Below are 18406 nucleotides of genomic sequence, written 5' to 3'. Positions count from 1 at the left end.
TTAACTGATGAAGATGTTTCTGAAGCAATCTCGTAGCTAATGTGTAATTCAACAAAGATGTTCCTGAATCCCACCTGTAGGCCTTGCCCATCCACAGTGACAGAGTTGGCTCTTTGCATTTTGTTCCTGTCAGTCACTTTGTTTGGCTGCTGGGAACCACTTTTCTCCTTTTTCACGGTTGATTGTCTTTCCTGTAAGAAAAGTGATAACTGTTCTAAAAATAAACATTTTGGGAAAATAGCAACATCACACATGCTGAGTTTCTACTACAAAAGACAAATGATACAGGGTTTCATGATTACAAACTTGGGCTCTGCTTTCTAATTTTGAGTCTTCAAGGTGTAACATGCAAGCTGTTCTTCCCACTGGCTCAATATATTCAATAGCATCCTGTTTCTAGTATTTGCTAAAGATTTGATGTGAAAAAAAAAAGCCAAATTGTAATTATCCCTGTGTGCCCAATTATGACTTTTTTTTAGGGACCATACCAGAGGAGTATTTCCATAATCAATGGAATGGACAAAATGTCCAAGATTATACAGAGCATTAAAAACGCAACTAAATGCATGCAGTATTGAAGATGAGTTCTGATTGCATGATGGGTTTGAAGCTATTATTTCAATCATGAATGGCCAATAGCTTGAAACTCACATTCCACCTAAGGTAATTCCTTTGGTCTTTACATTGAAAAAAAATCAGGAGTGATTTGTTTTGTTTTGTTTTGTTTTACTTCTTCTAGTTCTTGTCTTCCTGTTCTTTTCAACCCAATTTATTTAGGTTTTTTCACTAGTACTCTACCAAGTCAGGATTTACAAGGGAAACTCACAAAAGTACTGAAAACTGCAAAGTATGAAAAGAATATGCATAGATTTAAATCTGTTTTGGCACCCAGATACGCTCTCTCATTTCCCGCCAGCCACCTTAGACACCTTCACATTGAAGTCCTACAGTCACTACTGTTTCAGTGTTTGACACAACTGGCTCGCTCCAGCTGGCTCCCTGAGATATCTTCAATATCTCCTAGGTAACTTCATTCAAACATCAGCCTTTCCAAGGGCTGTGAACAATTCTAGGTGTAGCACAGCTGTTGAGATCTCTCACCAGAGCCTGAACTCTCATTTAACAAATGCCTTTTTTTGGCGGCGGGGGGAGGGAGTGTCTGAAACACCAGTCCTTGGACCTCCATTGCCAGATGACAGGAGCAGTCACTTCTACTCAGTCTTTGCCTGGCTTATTGTCACCATCCACCAATGGATCAAGCTGTTGCCATCTTTGTCTCTTTACGCAATTGCCTACAAGACAACCACACTCAGCACTTTCTAAATCGGCCACGTCAACATGTTCGCTGTTCTTTGATTACACCCTTGTGCCTTGCATTCAATCGTTCTGGACTTTTCCCCTGTGTCTTTGTTGGGTATGGTCCTTACTTCAAGTCTTTGCTGAAGTGTTAGAGAGGCTTTCAAGCTCCTTAGGATTCCTGTTCTCACACTGCTTGTAACAGCAGAAGTGCTGTCAACGTTCCGTAAGAGAAAGCACTTTCTTTATGCCCTATTCTACTTCAAAACCTAGATGGGTATCTGAAGAGTGGACATAGATAAATGCAAGTTAACGTTAAAGCCACTAGTTTTTTTTTAGCAAGTGCCCAAAGTATGCCATCAAGAAAGATTGTTGGGTCATGTTCCAGCTTGATGAGAAAACATGTCCTATTAGATTAGTAATGCCTGCTGTGTGCGCTCAGGTACCGAATGTTAGGGCTGTGTGGGCTGTGGATGCTTTGTTCCTTCAATACCGGGCATTCCTATTAGATACGTGTCCTGAGCTCTACATTTTCTAGCACAGGAATCATTCCAATATCTGTACCTTGAAAAAGGTATTTTGAGTAGCTTTGAAAGCAAAGTGTTTTTTAAGTATATTGGATTTAGGTGCAAGAGAAATCTTTGACGAAAATAAATGCTGATCAGTATAGTCCATTTACGTTGCAATTTCATGGTGCAAAAACACTGAATATATTTTGTGTGGCTGAAATGGAAGGCATAATAAGATTCCTGAAATTCAAACTCTGGTGAGTGATGTGCTTTCACATAAACATAATTTCTGGCAAAAGATCAATGTTTTAAAAGAAAGCTCTTTTGCAAGGTCTAAATTGCACTTTCCCTACAGATATTTGAACATTATAAGGCGTAAGAAGAGTGAATTATAGGTTATTGTTTAAAGTCAGAAAATCTGAATTGAATCACATATCTGCTATCTAAGTGTTATTCAATCCAGAAAGCTTACTCATATGTAAAACAGAGAAGTGGTACTATTTGTCACAGCTGTTTAAAGTTTAATATATAATGTGCAAAGTTAGTAGCATTGTGTCTATATTAGAGTCTGTGCTCAATGAACCCAGCTTATTAGGATTAGCACAGAACAGACAGGGTTCCCCAACTGAATGCTTATGATTCACTGTCATGCAAAGGGTTCGTTATATTTCCAGGGCATCTATAAGCAAAAAATCTACTGCTCGCATTAAGCACATGCTTAGGAAAAGCTCAATGCTCCAATCGGAAAATTCAGAGCTTGGATTAGGAGTACAAAAATATGCCTCTATGTAGTATGCACATATACAGTTTTAAGTGCAGCTATATACTGCTAGTATATATCTTAGTACCTACAAGTATAGGTCTTTGTGTTACTATTTATTAGTATAGGTTTTAGCGTCCTTTAGAACGTGTATTGGTCTCTGCTTGTACAGATCTTAGTATCTATTCATGCCTTTAGATCTATTCAGATAGATTCACAGCGTCCATTCATCTGTCTTACTATCACCTGTCAGTATAGAAATGAATAGCTGTTAGTACAGAATTTAGTAATAGTGAATGTTAATATCTAGTAGTACAGATCTCAGTATCTGTAAATATAGATGTAACTATGTTACCATATGTCTTAGTAGCTAATAATGCATTTTAGTACCCATTTGCATATAGCTGAGTGTCTGTTAGCAACAGGTCTTAGCATCTATCCGTGTAAGCCTTAGTCTCTATGAGCATAGACATTAACAGCCATTAGTGTATATCTTTTTTTTATCAATTAGCATATATCTGAGCATGTTAGTATATATTAGTATTAGTATAGTGTAATAATCTAATAGTATATGTCTTAGGAATCACCATGTCCTTTAGTATATATCTGAGTGTCTGTGACTATATGTCTCCAATCTATTAGTATATCTTAGCATCCACTAGCATATTTCTTGGTATCTAAATGTGCAGATCACAGTATATTATTACTTATTTGATTACCTATTAGTAAAGGTTGCAGTATCTATTACTATGTATACTAGTGTCTGTTAACAATGTTTTAGCTCCCATGTGGCAGGGAAGATGTAAGGCTAGCCTTTCACTTGGGCTGTGTGTCTCCCCACAGGACCTGGGAGGTAGGCTGAACATAGGCTTTGCACTAAGTACTTGGGAAAAAGAAGGACAAATTATAAAACCCTATAATCACTGTGTTTTCACTTGATGAAATTTTTACTTTGGACATTTGGCAAGCATCTTTGCGTGTGTGTATCTTTTGATATAATGCAGCCAAGACGTAATGGGAAAGTTCATGAACTTTTTGCTAGAACACGGGGCACAGAAAGGTGATCAACATGTGTAAGAGTGACGTTCTGGGGATTGATTATTGGGTATAACTTTTTAAACTCCCGAGGAACAGCAGCATTTTGTGCCTTTGCTTTCATTGTTTCTTTTTTCTTTGACATTGTTATTATTTTCTACTTGTTTTGTGTTGATATCTAATAGGATGTTAAAACTATGATTGCAAGCGAAATAGAAGTATACTCTTGCAAAAATGAGAAAAAAAAACAGAAGTAAGGAGAAGGTTGGGACTGGGGCGAGGGATGTAGGCAGGAGGCAAGGTTGGGTGGGGAATATTGCTAAGCTTCCCAATCTGTATTGTGATAAGGTGAAACATGTCCATTTCATATAAATAATTTTTAATAAGTAAATAAACAATTACACATTTAGGTGTTTTAATCCTGAAATGGCTGCTAACACCTGTGGCCAGACCAGGTCTAAGTCAGGACAAGGGAACTCAGTCTGAGCCTACTGAGTGCAAAGCAGGGACTCAGTTCAGGAGCTGCCATCTGCTGCCTGGAGGAGTTTGCTGTTAACAGAGCTGAGCTGGGGGATGGAGTCCAGCACAGAACCCAGGTCCTCCAATGGGAGCCATGGATGTCACAAAAGGACCCTCATGTCAAATGCCCACTTCAAAACATTTATCTGAACACACGCACAAACACACTCAAGCATGCACACATGCACACACGCAAGTGATTTCCTTGAACAAAAATCCTCGTGGACAGAATTTGCAAATTTATTTGCGGCTGAAATTTTAAGAGCAACAGACTCAGAACCATTTCATTTCCCCGGTTTCTGACTCAGTGTTTCATGTGTATTTTCTACTTGTGTGAAACTCTAAGACATTCCCTCTATGCTCTTTAAGCAATAGAAGCTACATGAGCAGGGTGGTTGGCTTCATTCTCCCATTTCCACTGACAAAAAAAAAATGTCTTTCCTTTTTATGGGAGAGATAAAAAAGAGAGGTGAATGGAGCATGTTCGTTTTTGAAACATGTGCTGTCCACATTGGTTTCAGCAGCTAGACTACCTGGACTTACAGAACTCTGGGGTGATATTTAAGGATGTTAATTTTGCAGTGCTGATGTTATTCAAGTTTCAGATAAAAATTGGCCAAATCCCTCCCTTTTAATAGTGGCAACATTTGTCACTGACCCTTTGTGTTTTTTTTTTTTTTAAGTTTCTGGGCTCTGGACTGCAAAAATATTACATAATTTACAATTAAGATGGATTTTTTTCTACTAGATCATTTGTCTTCAGTACATAAAAAGAGTTAGAAAATTATTGCTGAAATCAATAGAAATTATTCCAGCACTGGGAAGAACAGCTCTAAACATCCCATGAAAGATTATGAGACAGATAACTATAAATGTTAAAATACAGCTAGGGGTATCTGAATCTTTTCAACTATCAGCCACTTGTTTGTTAGGCATAGATTTTAAATATACAATTGAGTGTTTCAAAGTTCCGGGACTCCACAAGTAGCAAAGCACATCTTAACTGAAAAATAAATTGCACGAGAAACTCCACCAACCCCCAGAAAAATAGCCTCAAAATAAACAGAGAAGAAAAGGAAAACAAAATCCCATCCACAGAACACAGAAAGATGAAATAAAGATGGCCCTAAGTATACATGCTCACCACCCTCCCATTCCCTACCTCACGCCAATTCTCCCAGATATAATAAATGATATATGCATGCAGATGACATGATCCTGTACATAGAAAAACCAGGAGACTCAATACAGAAACTGCTAGAACTTATACAAGAATTTGGCAGAGTGGCAGGGTACAAAAATTAATGAACAAAAATCAACAGCCATAGTGTACGCAAACAGCCCCAAGATGGAAAAAGATCTAACCAGCAAGATACCATTCAAAATAACAGAGGGAAGTATGAAGTATCTGGGAATAAATTTAACCAAAAGTGTAGGAGACCTATTTGAAGAAAACTACAAACTACTCAAAAAGGAAATTGAACAAGACCTCAAAAGATGGAATAACATCCCATGCTCCTGGATAGGTAAAATCAATATCATTAAAATGTCTATACTACCAAAAGCAATATATATTGTCAATGCAATTCCAATCAAATTGCCCAAAACATTCTTCACGGAACTGGAAACACAAAAAAACCACGAATAGCTAGAACCATCCTAAAGAACAAGAAGTTAGCAGGGGGAAATCACAGTTCCGGATCTCTGGACATACTATAGAGCAGTGGTTATCAAAACAGCCTGGCACTGGCACAAAGATAGAGAGGAAAATCAATGGAACAGAATAGAAACACCAAAAGGGAACCCACACAAATACAGCCAAATAATCTTTGACAAAAAAAACCAATGACAGTCCAAGCAAATGGGAAGGCCTTTTCAGTAAATGTTGGGACAACTGGCTGATAGCCTGCAGAAACAAAAAGATAGATCCACATCTATCGCCATACACTAAAATCCATTCTAAATGGATAAAAGACCTAAACCTACATCCAGAAACCTTCAAACTATTGGAAGAAAATGTAGGAAATACCCTGCAAGACCAAGGAGTAGGTCCTGACTTTCTAAGAAGGACACCAAAAGCAATAGCAGTGGAGAACAGAATAAACAAGTGGGAACTCATCAAACTAAGAAGCTTCTGTACAGCAAGGGAAACAATCAGCAAAGTAAAAAAGCAACCCACAGAATGGGAGAAGATCTTTGCACACTATGTAGGGGATAGAGGGCTAATCTCCAGAATATACAAAGAACTCCAAAACAACCAAAACACCAAAACAAACAAGCCACTCAAGAAATGGGCACAAGAAATGGGCAAACATTTCACAAAGGAACAGGCCCAAATGGCAAACAAACATATGAAAAAATGCTCCAGCTCCCTGGCAATAAGGGAAATCCAAATTAAGACATCGATGAGGTACCACCTAACACCAGTCAGATTGGCCCACATAAACAAGAACACCAACGACACTTGTTGGTGAGGATGTGGGGAAAAGGGAACCCTACTCCACTGCTGGTGGAGCTGCAAATTGGTACAGCCTTTATGGAAATCAGTCTGGAGAACACTTAAACAACTCAAAATCAGCATACCATATGATCCAGCAATAGCACTCCTAGGAATATATCCAAAACACCTGTTTCACGACAAACCAACATGCACCCCTATGATTATAGCAGCGCAATCACTAATTGCCAGAACATGGAAGCAACCAAAATGCCCATCAACAGAAGATTGGATAAGAAAACTTTGGTTCATCTACTCCATGGAATACTACACAACTATTAAAAAAAAAATTGCAGTTCTTTGTGGCTAAATGGGCCCAACTGGAAACTATAATGCTAAGGGAAATGAGCGAATCCCAAAAGGTTAGATACCACATGTTTGCCTTAATTTAACCAGCAATTTTATTCGTTTGTTGGTTTATTTGTTTTTGAACCTGTCATTGATACTGTCTCAATCCATGTGTTGTGAAAAATTGAACTTGCATTACTTTTAACATATTGTTTACTCAATACTATGTCAATCAATTTCGTAACATTGTAAATTGTTGCTGATGTTTTGTAGGGGCTTTTAACTGACCGGGACTTTACTCTGTTAGCTCTACCTTCAGACCAGAGAAGGTCTCCCCTAGAAACCGCTGGACTTATCTGGACAATAAGATGCTGAACTCTATGCTAGCATGCAATGAACGAATCCCAATTGAACTTCAACTGTGAATATGCAGCAAGGTGGAGGAATCCACCATGGGGGTAGGGTTATGGGAGGGGTAGGGGGAATCCCAGTGCCTATAAAACTGTATCACATAATACAATGTGATTAACAATAAAAAAAAAATACAAAGCTTCTTTTTTTTTAGATTAAATAGCTTCCATTGGGGAAAAAAAACAATAATAAAATTGGGCAAATGCCAACATCTGGGTTTGCTAGCTGAATCTCAACTCTGTCTGTTAATATTATGAAAGCTTGGCCAAATTTTCTTTCACTTATAAAATGCAAGGAATCATGTGAGGGTGAATTGAGGAAGTATAATCAAGGTGACTCCAGGTACTACTCAGTTCTTGAACTTGAACAAACTTTTTGGCAACTCCTATAAGGTCTGGGTTCCACACATCACATATGATGTGTATGTTTTCTATTTTAATATGTTTTTACTTGGAGTTTATTTGTATAGAACCCTGTAGGCACTGGAGGCTGTGCACAGTGGCTTAATATACTGACATCCCATATGGATGCTGGTTCAAATCCTCACGCTTCCACTTCTAATCCAGTTCTCTTCTAATGATACCAGGAATTCAGCAACACTTAGCCTTAGCAACTGTGGTAACTTGGAGATAATCCAGGAAATGAAAGATATCTCTCTTTTTTCTTTCTTCCTCTCTACCCATGTAATTTTGCCATTCAAGTAATAAATAAATAAATAAATAAATAAATAAATAAATAAATAAATAAATAAATAAATCTATCCTTAAAAAAGATTTGTGTCCCAGAAACTCTGATGGGAGGCAATGAAATTTAGGAATGAGAGGGTCAGGGCCAAGTCATGTTTGCGCACTGGCACAAAACCATGGTGTGCTTGAATATGGGCTATGTACACATAGATGCCATTTATACACATACATATGCCTTCACACACACGCACACACACACACACACACACACACACACACACACTCTACATAACTGCAGCCTGCCTCAGTGTCACACACTCACCCGTGTCTTTGGGATCCACATTGATGGGTGTCCGCCCTGCGATGATGGCAGCTCTCTTGGATGCCCACACAGTCAGGGATGTTCAGGGCACCACAGCAGATTCTCCTGTAGTCTCAAATCTGCTTACAGCACTTCCAAATAAAACTCACCCTGTCAGTGTGGCTGAGTCATTTACTCCGCAAGCCATGGGATGCGAGTAAAAAGTGAAGGAGTTGTTTCCACAACTTGAACTCGGTGGAATGGCAGAATCATGGTGTGTGTGTGTGTGTGTGTGTGTGTGTGTGTGTGTGTGTGTGTGTGACATACAGATAAGGAATTCTCACTCTAAATTTAAGACTCATTGGAACTTTTTGAAAATGATTAAAAACGCCACTCAAATTTTCTCACACATGTCCTAGACTTTTCTGTACACTTTGAAATCAAGAAACATATCATGGTGATAAAATTGTGACACAGTAATAAGAAAGGCAAAATACTATTTCCAAGTTGGACATGTTTCCTAAAAGAAGATTCTTGGATTGTGCGCTGAAAGTGTGGCCAGTGAACTTACTTTTACACAGTCTAAGCTAAATATGAACTTATGTGCTTTATCGCATCACTCACATCTCTTTAATCCCACTTACATTTAACTGTGTTTCTGACAGTGAAACGTGGTTTGTGGTCTATGTGTGTGCTAACACATGAGCTAACACACTCACAAGTGTATAAACCTAGACTACTAATGCCTTTTTGTAATAACACACTTTTAAATACGTATATAATCACGTTAAGGAATAGTGGTCATTTTAAGTTAATGGAAGCCAACATCATGCCCGAAAAAAAGAAAGAGAAAAATATTGTAAAATGATAAATTTGACGTATTTACTCACTTAACAAATTGAGTCAATGGTGGAGTTAACTACAATTTTTGAAGTTCTGTCAATACTAACTTTACGCATGATGGTGAAGCACAATTAAACACAAGAACTTGAAGCAATGTCAGTTTTGTCACACTTAAATGATTAAATGAAATGATACATGTTTCTGTCACTCAAGTGCGTCTTTTAACATCTTTATACATGTTACAATAATAGTATTAACTTATTTCAAGCATAGTAAAGGCTTAGTACTTCTCGCAGAAAAAAAAAATATTTGGAAATATTTCCAAATACACATTTTCAGGCATGATTCTGGTTCTGAACTGAGAATTTTTTTAACAAATACACGAGCCCGGCTACTCAGATCAAAGAGCATATTGTTTCTTTTTTTCTATTTTCATTTTGGTGGTGAAAGAGTTGCTATTGTATTTTTGTAAATATAAGCTTGGGTTTTCAGGTGGTCTTCACGTATTACATCCAATACTTCCCCAAGCAAGGTGTTTTGAATTACAGTTTTAAAGAACGATGGCCTTTGGGCACTTGCAGTAGAAATAATAACAATTGGACAAGGTCTCGTCACAGCAAACCAAAGAGGTGGTGCCTCTTCCATGGAAACGTAAAGTAACACCGAAATAATCATCCAGTCTGTATCTGAGTCTACACAAAGTTTCAAAAGAAAAAAATCACCTACTCTGTGGCTCTACAATATTCCTGTGGCTTTCTTTTGAATACTTTGTGCTACCTGATTAATGCAGATGAATCCTTTCAAAGCGCTGGGCAGTTCAAACCGAGCGAGGGTTTCTCGGTATATCATGCGCAACTTTCCTTTTCAGTATCTCACATGGCTTTAGTTAGTTGAATCTTCTATCAGGTGTATGCAATTAAGCATGGCAAACAGAAATGACAGTATTTTTATATGCAATGGTCAAAGCTCTTGGCAAAGGAACCTTTCACTTTTTAATATAATTTGCGTCTTAATTCTCTGAAGTCCTAGTGCCTGTCGCAAATTCTTTACATCTATCCCATCATTCAAAATGTAGATTTTCTTTTCCAGGTTTAAGGACATGGAAAAGAACATTTATAAACATCGACAACAGGAGGACATTGAGCCATCCCCAAATGTTCTTCCTAATAGTATGTGATGTGTAATGGCCTAAAATTGCAAATGTGAAAAAGCTTTCTTTTTTTTTTTTTTTTTTTGGCTTACGCACCTCAGGAACCGAAACTCCTGAAGTGGGCAGAGTCTGCTGAAAAAGAGAAGTTCATATTAAAGCTGAAAAAAAAAAAAACTGAAAACAAAACATCAAAGAATGTTCTTATATACTCCTGAAATAAAAACACATTTTCTTGGTAAAAATGTTCTGCTTCCTTCAGTTAAATAAACTAATAAAGTGTCATTAAATAAAGAATGCTTCTAGGGCAATGTGGATTAGTTCGGAAAATTATTTACCCAAAATAAAACTTCATCTGACCAACAAATACGAGTCAGCTGTCTTAGCTGTTTACTGAGACTTCTTTCTGGTGTGAAAAAAATTACATTTGCCTTTTAGAAGAACTGTTCTCGAAATGCCTTTATACTTCATTTAAAAAAACAAAAACCATTAACATTTTAATTTCACATTGTTTTTCACACAATTGCCTTTTACATCTAACATTAATCCTTTCCTATAATAATTATTACATGGTTTATAATGTTGCTTCTATTTCATGATACTCTAGAAATACATCCTATTGATAGCAGCAAGCATCAAAATGCAAGACTTTTTTTGTGGGACTCTTTGAGAACAAGATATTAATGTTATAAAATAAAATAAAATATGTTAATGCCTTCAATATGTAAGATATGTTAGTGCTGGCTTCATGACACTGCATGCTGAGCCAGTACTCCACACCTGAGTCACATTGGAGAGGTTTTCATTCCTGATTTTGTTTTGTGTCAACATACAGAGAATTGCTGCTTGCATGCCGCAGGATTTAGAACAAGACAGAAAGTTGGGAGAGTAGGTGACAAATTCCACGCTCAATTAGATGAAGCTTTCCATATTAGCAGGAAGCAAGGAAAGTTGAAGGGCAAATTCAGACTTCTCTGAAATCGTATGTCCCCGAAAAGCCGACCCCAGGAGTACATTTCATTTCCTTTCCCACCATCAAGCTGCGTCGAGGATTTTCTGTGGTCTGAAAACTCGGAGAGTACAGATACTCCTCTACCTCCTTAGGCAGGAGAACTGAAGGCAGGTATTAGGCGCCCAAGGAACAGTGGGCATTGATGAAGTCCATGAACTCCCAGATGGACTCAAAGATGTGCAGTCCAACCATGCACCAGCGGAATCCAACACCGCCAAAAGAGTTTAGCAAAAGAAGGAATCTAGGGTATACCTCAACAAAATTCAGCTGTCCAGGAATGCCACTCTCCTTAGAAAATATTTCCCCAATGTAATTAAAAATACTGTATCTGCAGATTTCTAGGAAAAGGACTCATGAAATCCTGGGGCATGTCCCCCATTGGCAGGACAATGCTGTAGAATACTGGCTGATATTTTGAGTATATATTCTTAACAGAGCTTTTAAGACTGTCCTAGAAATTTTCCTGTTTCCTTAGTATTCGTGATTTCTGAATCCAAGTCAAGCACAGACCACCTGAGCTCACGGGTATCAGACAACATGCTGGTGCTGGTGGCTAATTGGGCAAGGCCCAAGTTATTCATCAGAATTAAGATCTTTCTTTCCTAGCCCCAATTCTAGCTGAAAGTTTGAATAAAAATTGTAAGATACTATGAAGTCTTCCCTTCTTAGCAATTTACAAGTGTGTCCCCAGACAATGGGGCAATACATCTTTCTCCTTGGAAGGGATGTGCTCACACTGCCTGCCTCTGCAGCACACCAGTGCTAGGAAGTGACATGACAAGGTGGTTTCTCCACAGGGCTTAGCAAAACTACACCATGCAATGCAAAGTCTCAAGTGAATTCTTCTCCCATGCACTTCTACCAACAAGACAGATAAAGGAAACCTAGCAATCATTGTGGATATTAAATATGTACAATGATAATGGCTAATATTTAGAATTCCTGTTGATTTTCCTAGTGTGAGAATATTACGTCTTTTGGTAGAAAACCATCCTTCATCTTAGAACATTGCTACTGGGCCTGGTACAATGGTTCAGTGGCTAAATTCTCACCTTGCAACCGCTAGGATCCCATATGGGCACTGGTTTGCATCCCTGCTGCTCTACTTCCCATCTAGTTCCCTGCGTGTGGCCTGGGAATGCAGTGGATCACAGCCCAAGACCTTGGGACCCTGCACCTGCGTGGGAGACCCAGAAGAAGCTTCTGGCTACTGGCTTTGGATTGACCCACTTCCAGATGTTGGTGGGTATTATGTGGCAAACACAGACATGGTCTTGTGATCACAAGGCCTGGGAAAGTCACCCAAATGAGTGGAAACTGACACGACATGCATCAAGAGCATCCTACTTGTAGGCAGTCAAAGGGATCCAGCAAACCACAACCGAAGGGCTGCCCTTCCCCCTGAGACAGCTCTGCCCCTAGCTCTGAGTGCCCCCACCTCCAGGCATTGCTGCACCAGGGCAGGGCAGGCAGCTCTTCTCTGAGAGTGTGGGCATTGGCAATGGGACTGGCAGGATGAAGGGTGAGCATAGTCGAGAGCTCTGTGCCACACTGCCAAGAGGATGGTAGCCAAGTACAGCAATGAGAGCCTGCAGCTCTGACACCTGCCCCCAGCCAGAGCCAGGCTTGGCCTTTGGAGAACCACTACGAATTCACACCTGGATTAGATCTGATGAAATCAACAGAGCCACGAGCCCAGAGACTAGGCAGATGTGTAACCGGTGGACACCCCTATGAGCCATAGGGGAACCACCCTAGCACTCAGCATTTGGTTAGAAAGTAAACTCACACAGGAAAGTGTCCCGTGTGTAGTCAACTGCCCATAATTTTTAATATCAAGATGAGCACAGAAAATGATTTAGCTTCTTTTTTTTTTTTGCAAATTGTTATGTGTGGATAATTCAAAATAACATCTTTTTCAGCAGAATTAATACAGGAACTATGTATTTGTATTTAATCAATTGTGAAGTGTGAGTACCGCGGGATGTGATTGATTTTATTTAATCAGTATCCTTTTACTATTAAGTAGAATATACAGTAAGATAATTAGTTTAAAAGATGCATTTGCCTTCAAGGGACTTATTAAGTCCAATCTAATATCAAAGAATTTTTAAAAATCCTATTACTCTTAAGTATTAGGATATTCCTTGTCTTCATATTTTCTAATGTGTAATCATTTTAAATTGGCAATTTAATGCAAATTGTCACAGGACAAAGAAAAATCTTTGGTGGAGATTACTGGAGGTTTGATTTAGTTTAAATATAATAAGAGTACAGTACTAACATTAAAAGGGTCATCCGTTACTTCAAGACTAAAGTGAGATGAACAGAATCGTACTGTGCCCCTACTGAAAATAGTTCATATTTTTGAAAAATGGCTTTCACAAGCATTGACTCATTTAATCCCCCCGGACTAATCCAGACACCCCATTTTTCTACTGGGGAAAGTGGAAATTCGATTGGTGAGATGTGCAGCCCAAGAGACCAGGTCAGATCCAAGTCCTCGGGCCCTGTCTCCGGGTCTGTTTATTTCAACAGAAGATGACCCTATTTGTTTTCATTACTTCTTTTAGACATGTCACTATTTTAAAAATGGATTCTTTTTGATTTTCTTAAAAGATAATTTCCTGTGTCCAGCATGGTAACCTAGTGGCTAAATCCTCACCTTGCATCCACTAGGATCCTATGTGGGCACTGGTTTGTGTCTTATTGTCTACTTCCCATCCAGTTCCTTGCTTGTGGCCTGGGAAAGCAGTAGAGGATGGCCCAAAGCCCTGGGACACCGCAGCCATGTAGGAGACCCAGAAAAGGTTCCTGGCTCCTGGCTTCAGGTCAGCTTAGCTCCAGCTGCTGCAGCCACTTGGGGAGTGAGTCAGTGGATGGAGGATCTTTGTCTTTCCTTTACTCTGTGTATCAGCCTTTCCAATAAAGTAGAAAATAAACCTTAAAAAAAAGTAGTACTTTCCATTTTTTTTTACAGGCAGACAGTGACCGATACCTGAAATAGTAGCAGATAGAAGATCTTTTCCTATCCATCTGTCTTGCTTTACAAACAAAAGAAAGACTAAAAATGTTAAATATACATTATATGTACATTGTATGCCTACATTGCAGGACGACGAGCTAAGCATCTACTCCATGGCACTGACATTCCAAGTGGGTGCCAATTAAGAGCCCTAGTTGCTCTGCTTCCAATAAAGCTCCCTGCTAATGGCTAGGGAAAGTAGCAAAGGATGGCCAAAGTCCTTGGGCCCCTGCATCCACATGACCCTTACAGTCATTTAGGGAGTGAACCACCAGATGGAAGATCTCTCTCACTCCTTCTCTTTCAAATAAAATAGATCTTTACTAATGTATGTATATAAACATATACATATATGTATATTTATATAATTTATTTTCCACCAATGTTTTGACATACCTGATTAAAATGCAGCTATCAAAAGTCAAACCTATTGGAAGGTACACACATCAAAATTAATATGCAAGGTCTCTTGTATAACTAATTTTTATCCACGCTATTTTTAATGCTCGCAATAAAAAACATGTAACTTTTGGTGGTGGTTATTTCGCTATTATTAAATTATAATCACTCACAAAAATATTCTAACAGTAGTAAGTGCAATCTTTTACATTTCGCTAATTCTATCCAGAGTTTGTAGGGAGAAGGCCGTTACCACCCCATGTTACCCCCACTCAAAATGCAAGCCCTGTACATCTAAGAGAGGAAATAGAGTTCAACCGCCAGGGCATAAAGCATGTGCAGGCAACAGATGTTTGAAAACCTAAGATGCAGCACAGGTATCAATGGAAATGTTGAAGAATGTGTTTTTATCGAGCTGTCTGAACTGTTTCAAACACACATGAATGTTATAAAAGTACTCAACTGAATATCACAACCCTCTATCTACTGTTAATCTTTTCTTTTTCAAAATTCTGGTCTAGTTCCCTAAAATTCTTGCATGCATTAGCAGCGCTGGATATGCTAAGCATGCTTCCTCTGTTCACAGGGTGTGTGATTTTTGGTAAATTCATCACTCTGTGTAAATTTCATTTTATTGACATAGTCAGAAGGCATTGCACTGGTGCCTGGGAAATGAGATGTTTGATACACTGAGGGTCTCAACAGTCAGCTACAGGGTTATCGTTGGAACTGAGGTGTGCCCCGTGTTTTCCATCACCTGCTAAGAGCTCAGTACGAGAATGAGGGCCCTGTATTCGTCAAAATGACCTTTCCTGATACTAAGTAGATGCTCATCGATGGACTTACTTTAAAATATCTTGTAACATTGAATTTACAGACGTTTAATTTATTTTTCTGTTGGAAAGGTGTGAAGACACACACATACATCTCTCTCACACACAAAAACAGAGAACATGACAAACAGAAATGAGAGAGAATTGTCTGTCCACTGGTTCACTTCCAAATATCCACAACAAGTGAGATGGAATGAGGTCAAAGGCAGAACGTGGAACTCCACCAGGCCTCCCACACTGGTGCCAGGGACTCAAGTACCGGCTGTGTCCCAGGGGGGCGTTAGCAGGAAACAGAAAGCAAGCTATGGCGGTATGAGCTAACTGCTAGCCTTCCTGGGATGCTGGCAGGCCAAGCAATGTCTTACTGCTGTGCAAGTACCCATTTCCCAGATTTATTTTCTTAATTAAACCATCTATATTGTGATTACTCCACTAGAGAGAAAAAGCAGAATGATGCAAGAAAGAAGAGATCAAAAATGGAAAGCAATAGAAAAGTCATAGGGGAGAGAGAAGGGCAATCCACTCCTCACTGCTCTTTGCTTACACTTAATCCTTTTCAAAGCCTGAGAAAAGGAAACTTAAGAAATTGAAGAGAGGATAATTGGGACCTGCTAGAGCAACCATCTCCCAAATGAATCTCACCAGTAACCATATGTTTCAATTGTTCTTCAGAGTCTTGAATTCAGGTACACTTCAAAAAGTCACCTATTCAGGAGTGTGTGTGTGTGTGTATATGTGTTTGTGTGTGTGTGTGTGTGTGTGTGTGTGTGTGTGTGTGTGTGTGTTATCAGGGTCTGAGTGCGACTGCTAGCTTGAAGAGCAAAGCTCACTGTCGCCAGAAGAACATCCTTCCCACCTATGAATTTGATCATCATGAAGTGGATCTATGGTACTTCCTATTACACCTTTTCTTTCTCCCTGTAAGGAGCTGCTTCTGCACATTTATCCTCGTGAACCTGCTGTACCATGGAACAGAAAAGCATCCATGTAGGTAATGAAAGCGTATCAATTATAGTGTTTCAGACTAATGCTTAATTTTCCTTTTCATCATCCCTGGAAAATACCTCGAATGAAGAACCAAAGAGGTTATAATGGAATTTGTTCTTCTCCTTTGCCCCTCTAAATATCCATTGGTCTTGTGCCCAACTATTTTCTAACCAGGTTAAAGTCCAATTCTGCACTCATGTTAGGCAAAGATTCAATTGAGTTAAAATTTACACTGACTGCCAGTCAACCTTATCATGAACTTTCATTATGTGCATGTAATTAATTGCATCCAACGAACAATATCAGCACTGAGTTATACACTCCTTTCCCCGACCATATAATTAGAATATAATTACCCACAGGATATCAGAATGACGCACAACCTTTCCTCTAAATGCACCCTCATTAGGAAACAAGTCTCAATGTACAGTTATTCAATCAGTGTGAATTAATTAAAATGTTACTGAAATAAAAGAGGGTAGCATAAAGAGTATCTGACATCTATTAAGAGACTATCACTTGAGGTCCACAGGCACAGTTCATATTTAAGTCTATTTAGCTCATATAGCAACTTTGTCATACAGTGCTATGTGCATCCAGTGGGCAAGATCCGAGTAGAGGAACCAAAATGCATCAGTGCATTTGACAAGAACACAGCACACAATGGCTGGAAAGCCTTTGACAACTGGGTCTTCTTTTCCAAACTGTGTCATTTCCTGATAATTTCATGCGATGCAGTCATCTGATAGAACATATTTAGTGGACAACTGTCAGCTTGAACTCTAAGTGCCTGTGTGATCATTTGTAGAACCCATGCCTTTATACTACAAATTAGACATACTTGTTCTACCATGTCTTGGGAGATAAGGGGGAAGATGGACAGACACGCAGAGTTGTAGAAACATGGTTATTCTTGTCTGTTAACAATATAGTCGGAATTAGTTAAGAGAGCTCAAGTTACAGGGACAGCATATTATTTTAAAGATTTATTTATTTTTATTGGAAAGCCAGATATATAGAGAGGAGGAGGGACAGAGAGGAAGATCATTTGTTTGCTGATTCACTCCCCATGTGGCCACAACGGTCAGAGCTGAGCCAGTCCAAAGCCAGGAGCCAGGAACCTCCTTTGGGTCTCCCACACAGGTGCAAGATCCCAACGCTTTGGTCTGTCCTCAACTGCTTCCCCAGGCCACAAACAGGGAGCTAGATGGGAAGTGAACCGCTTGGATTAGAACTGGCACCCATATGGGATCTCAGCGCAGGCAAAGCGAGAGCCTTAGGCGCTGGCTACCGCACTGGGCTCTGAGTGATAACATGTTTTAAGGAAGCAGCCATTTGCACCTAAAAATATCTTTTTCCTGAAGTGACATATGATCTATCACACCACACATTCAGGTCACATAAAATATGGAGAAAAACAGCAAGAACATGAAGACGTTGGGGTTACTATGGTATTCTACAAAAGTACAGTGTATGTATTTTCAAGTGATCAGTGCCATCACCCAGATGTTTTTAACTTTAGGGGAAAATAAAGAATTAGGTTTTATCAGACTCCTGGTTCTGATCATTGGAATTGAGACTCTGGTCTTACAAAGGACCAGTTGATAATGGAAAACTGGATGAGAAGTAGCCAAAGTTAGGTTATATTGAGAAACAATTTTTTTTATTATTGTCTTTGAGTCAACTCTCATCAACGTATACACTGTCCTTTTGTTTCAGTAACTTTTGACAGTATTAGTTCAATAGTTTGAATTGTGTCCTGGTCCCGTATCCTACTATAATGTCTCAATTCAAAGTTATACTGGTCTTTGTGAAATGAATACTTAGAGAAGCAGGGACACAGTCCCGAGACCTGACA

General features: G+C 39.0%; 1 protein-coding gene across 8 annotated transcripts in view; it reads right to left on the bottom strand.

Moving 5' to 3' along the window:
* Positions 1-18406, bottom strand: part of DGKB (diacylglycerol kinase beta) — a 566350-nt gene that overhangs the window by 379427 nt on the left and 168517 nt on the right. For 2 of the 8 annotated variants that reach the window (XM_040964636.1, XM_040964638.1), the window contains 2 exons: positions 10392-10427; positions 75-191 (listed from right to left, as the gene is read on the bottom strand). In XM_040964636.1, coding sequence (XP_040820570.1) covers positions 75-191; positions 10392-10427 — 153 coding nt within the window. Of the gene's footprint in view, positions 1-74; positions 192-4192; positions 4200-10391; positions 10428-18406 lie in introns of all 8 variants that reach the window. The other 6 variants (XM_040964637.1, XM_040964639.1, XM_040964640.1 and 3 more) reach the window with 3 other exon arrangements.

Source organism: Ochotona curzoniae, unplaced genomic scaffold, assembly GCF_017591425.1.
Source record: "Ochotona curzoniae isolate NIBS_2020 unplaced genomic scaffold, NIBS_Ocur_1.0 scaffold_3835, whole genome shotgun sequence".
Lineage (NCBI taxonomy): Eukaryota > Metazoa > Chordata > Mammalia > Lagomorpha > Ochotonidae > Ochotona > Ochotona curzoniae.
Note: the sequence above shows the minus strand (reverse complement) of the source record. Positions and strands in the feature narration are given on the sequence as shown.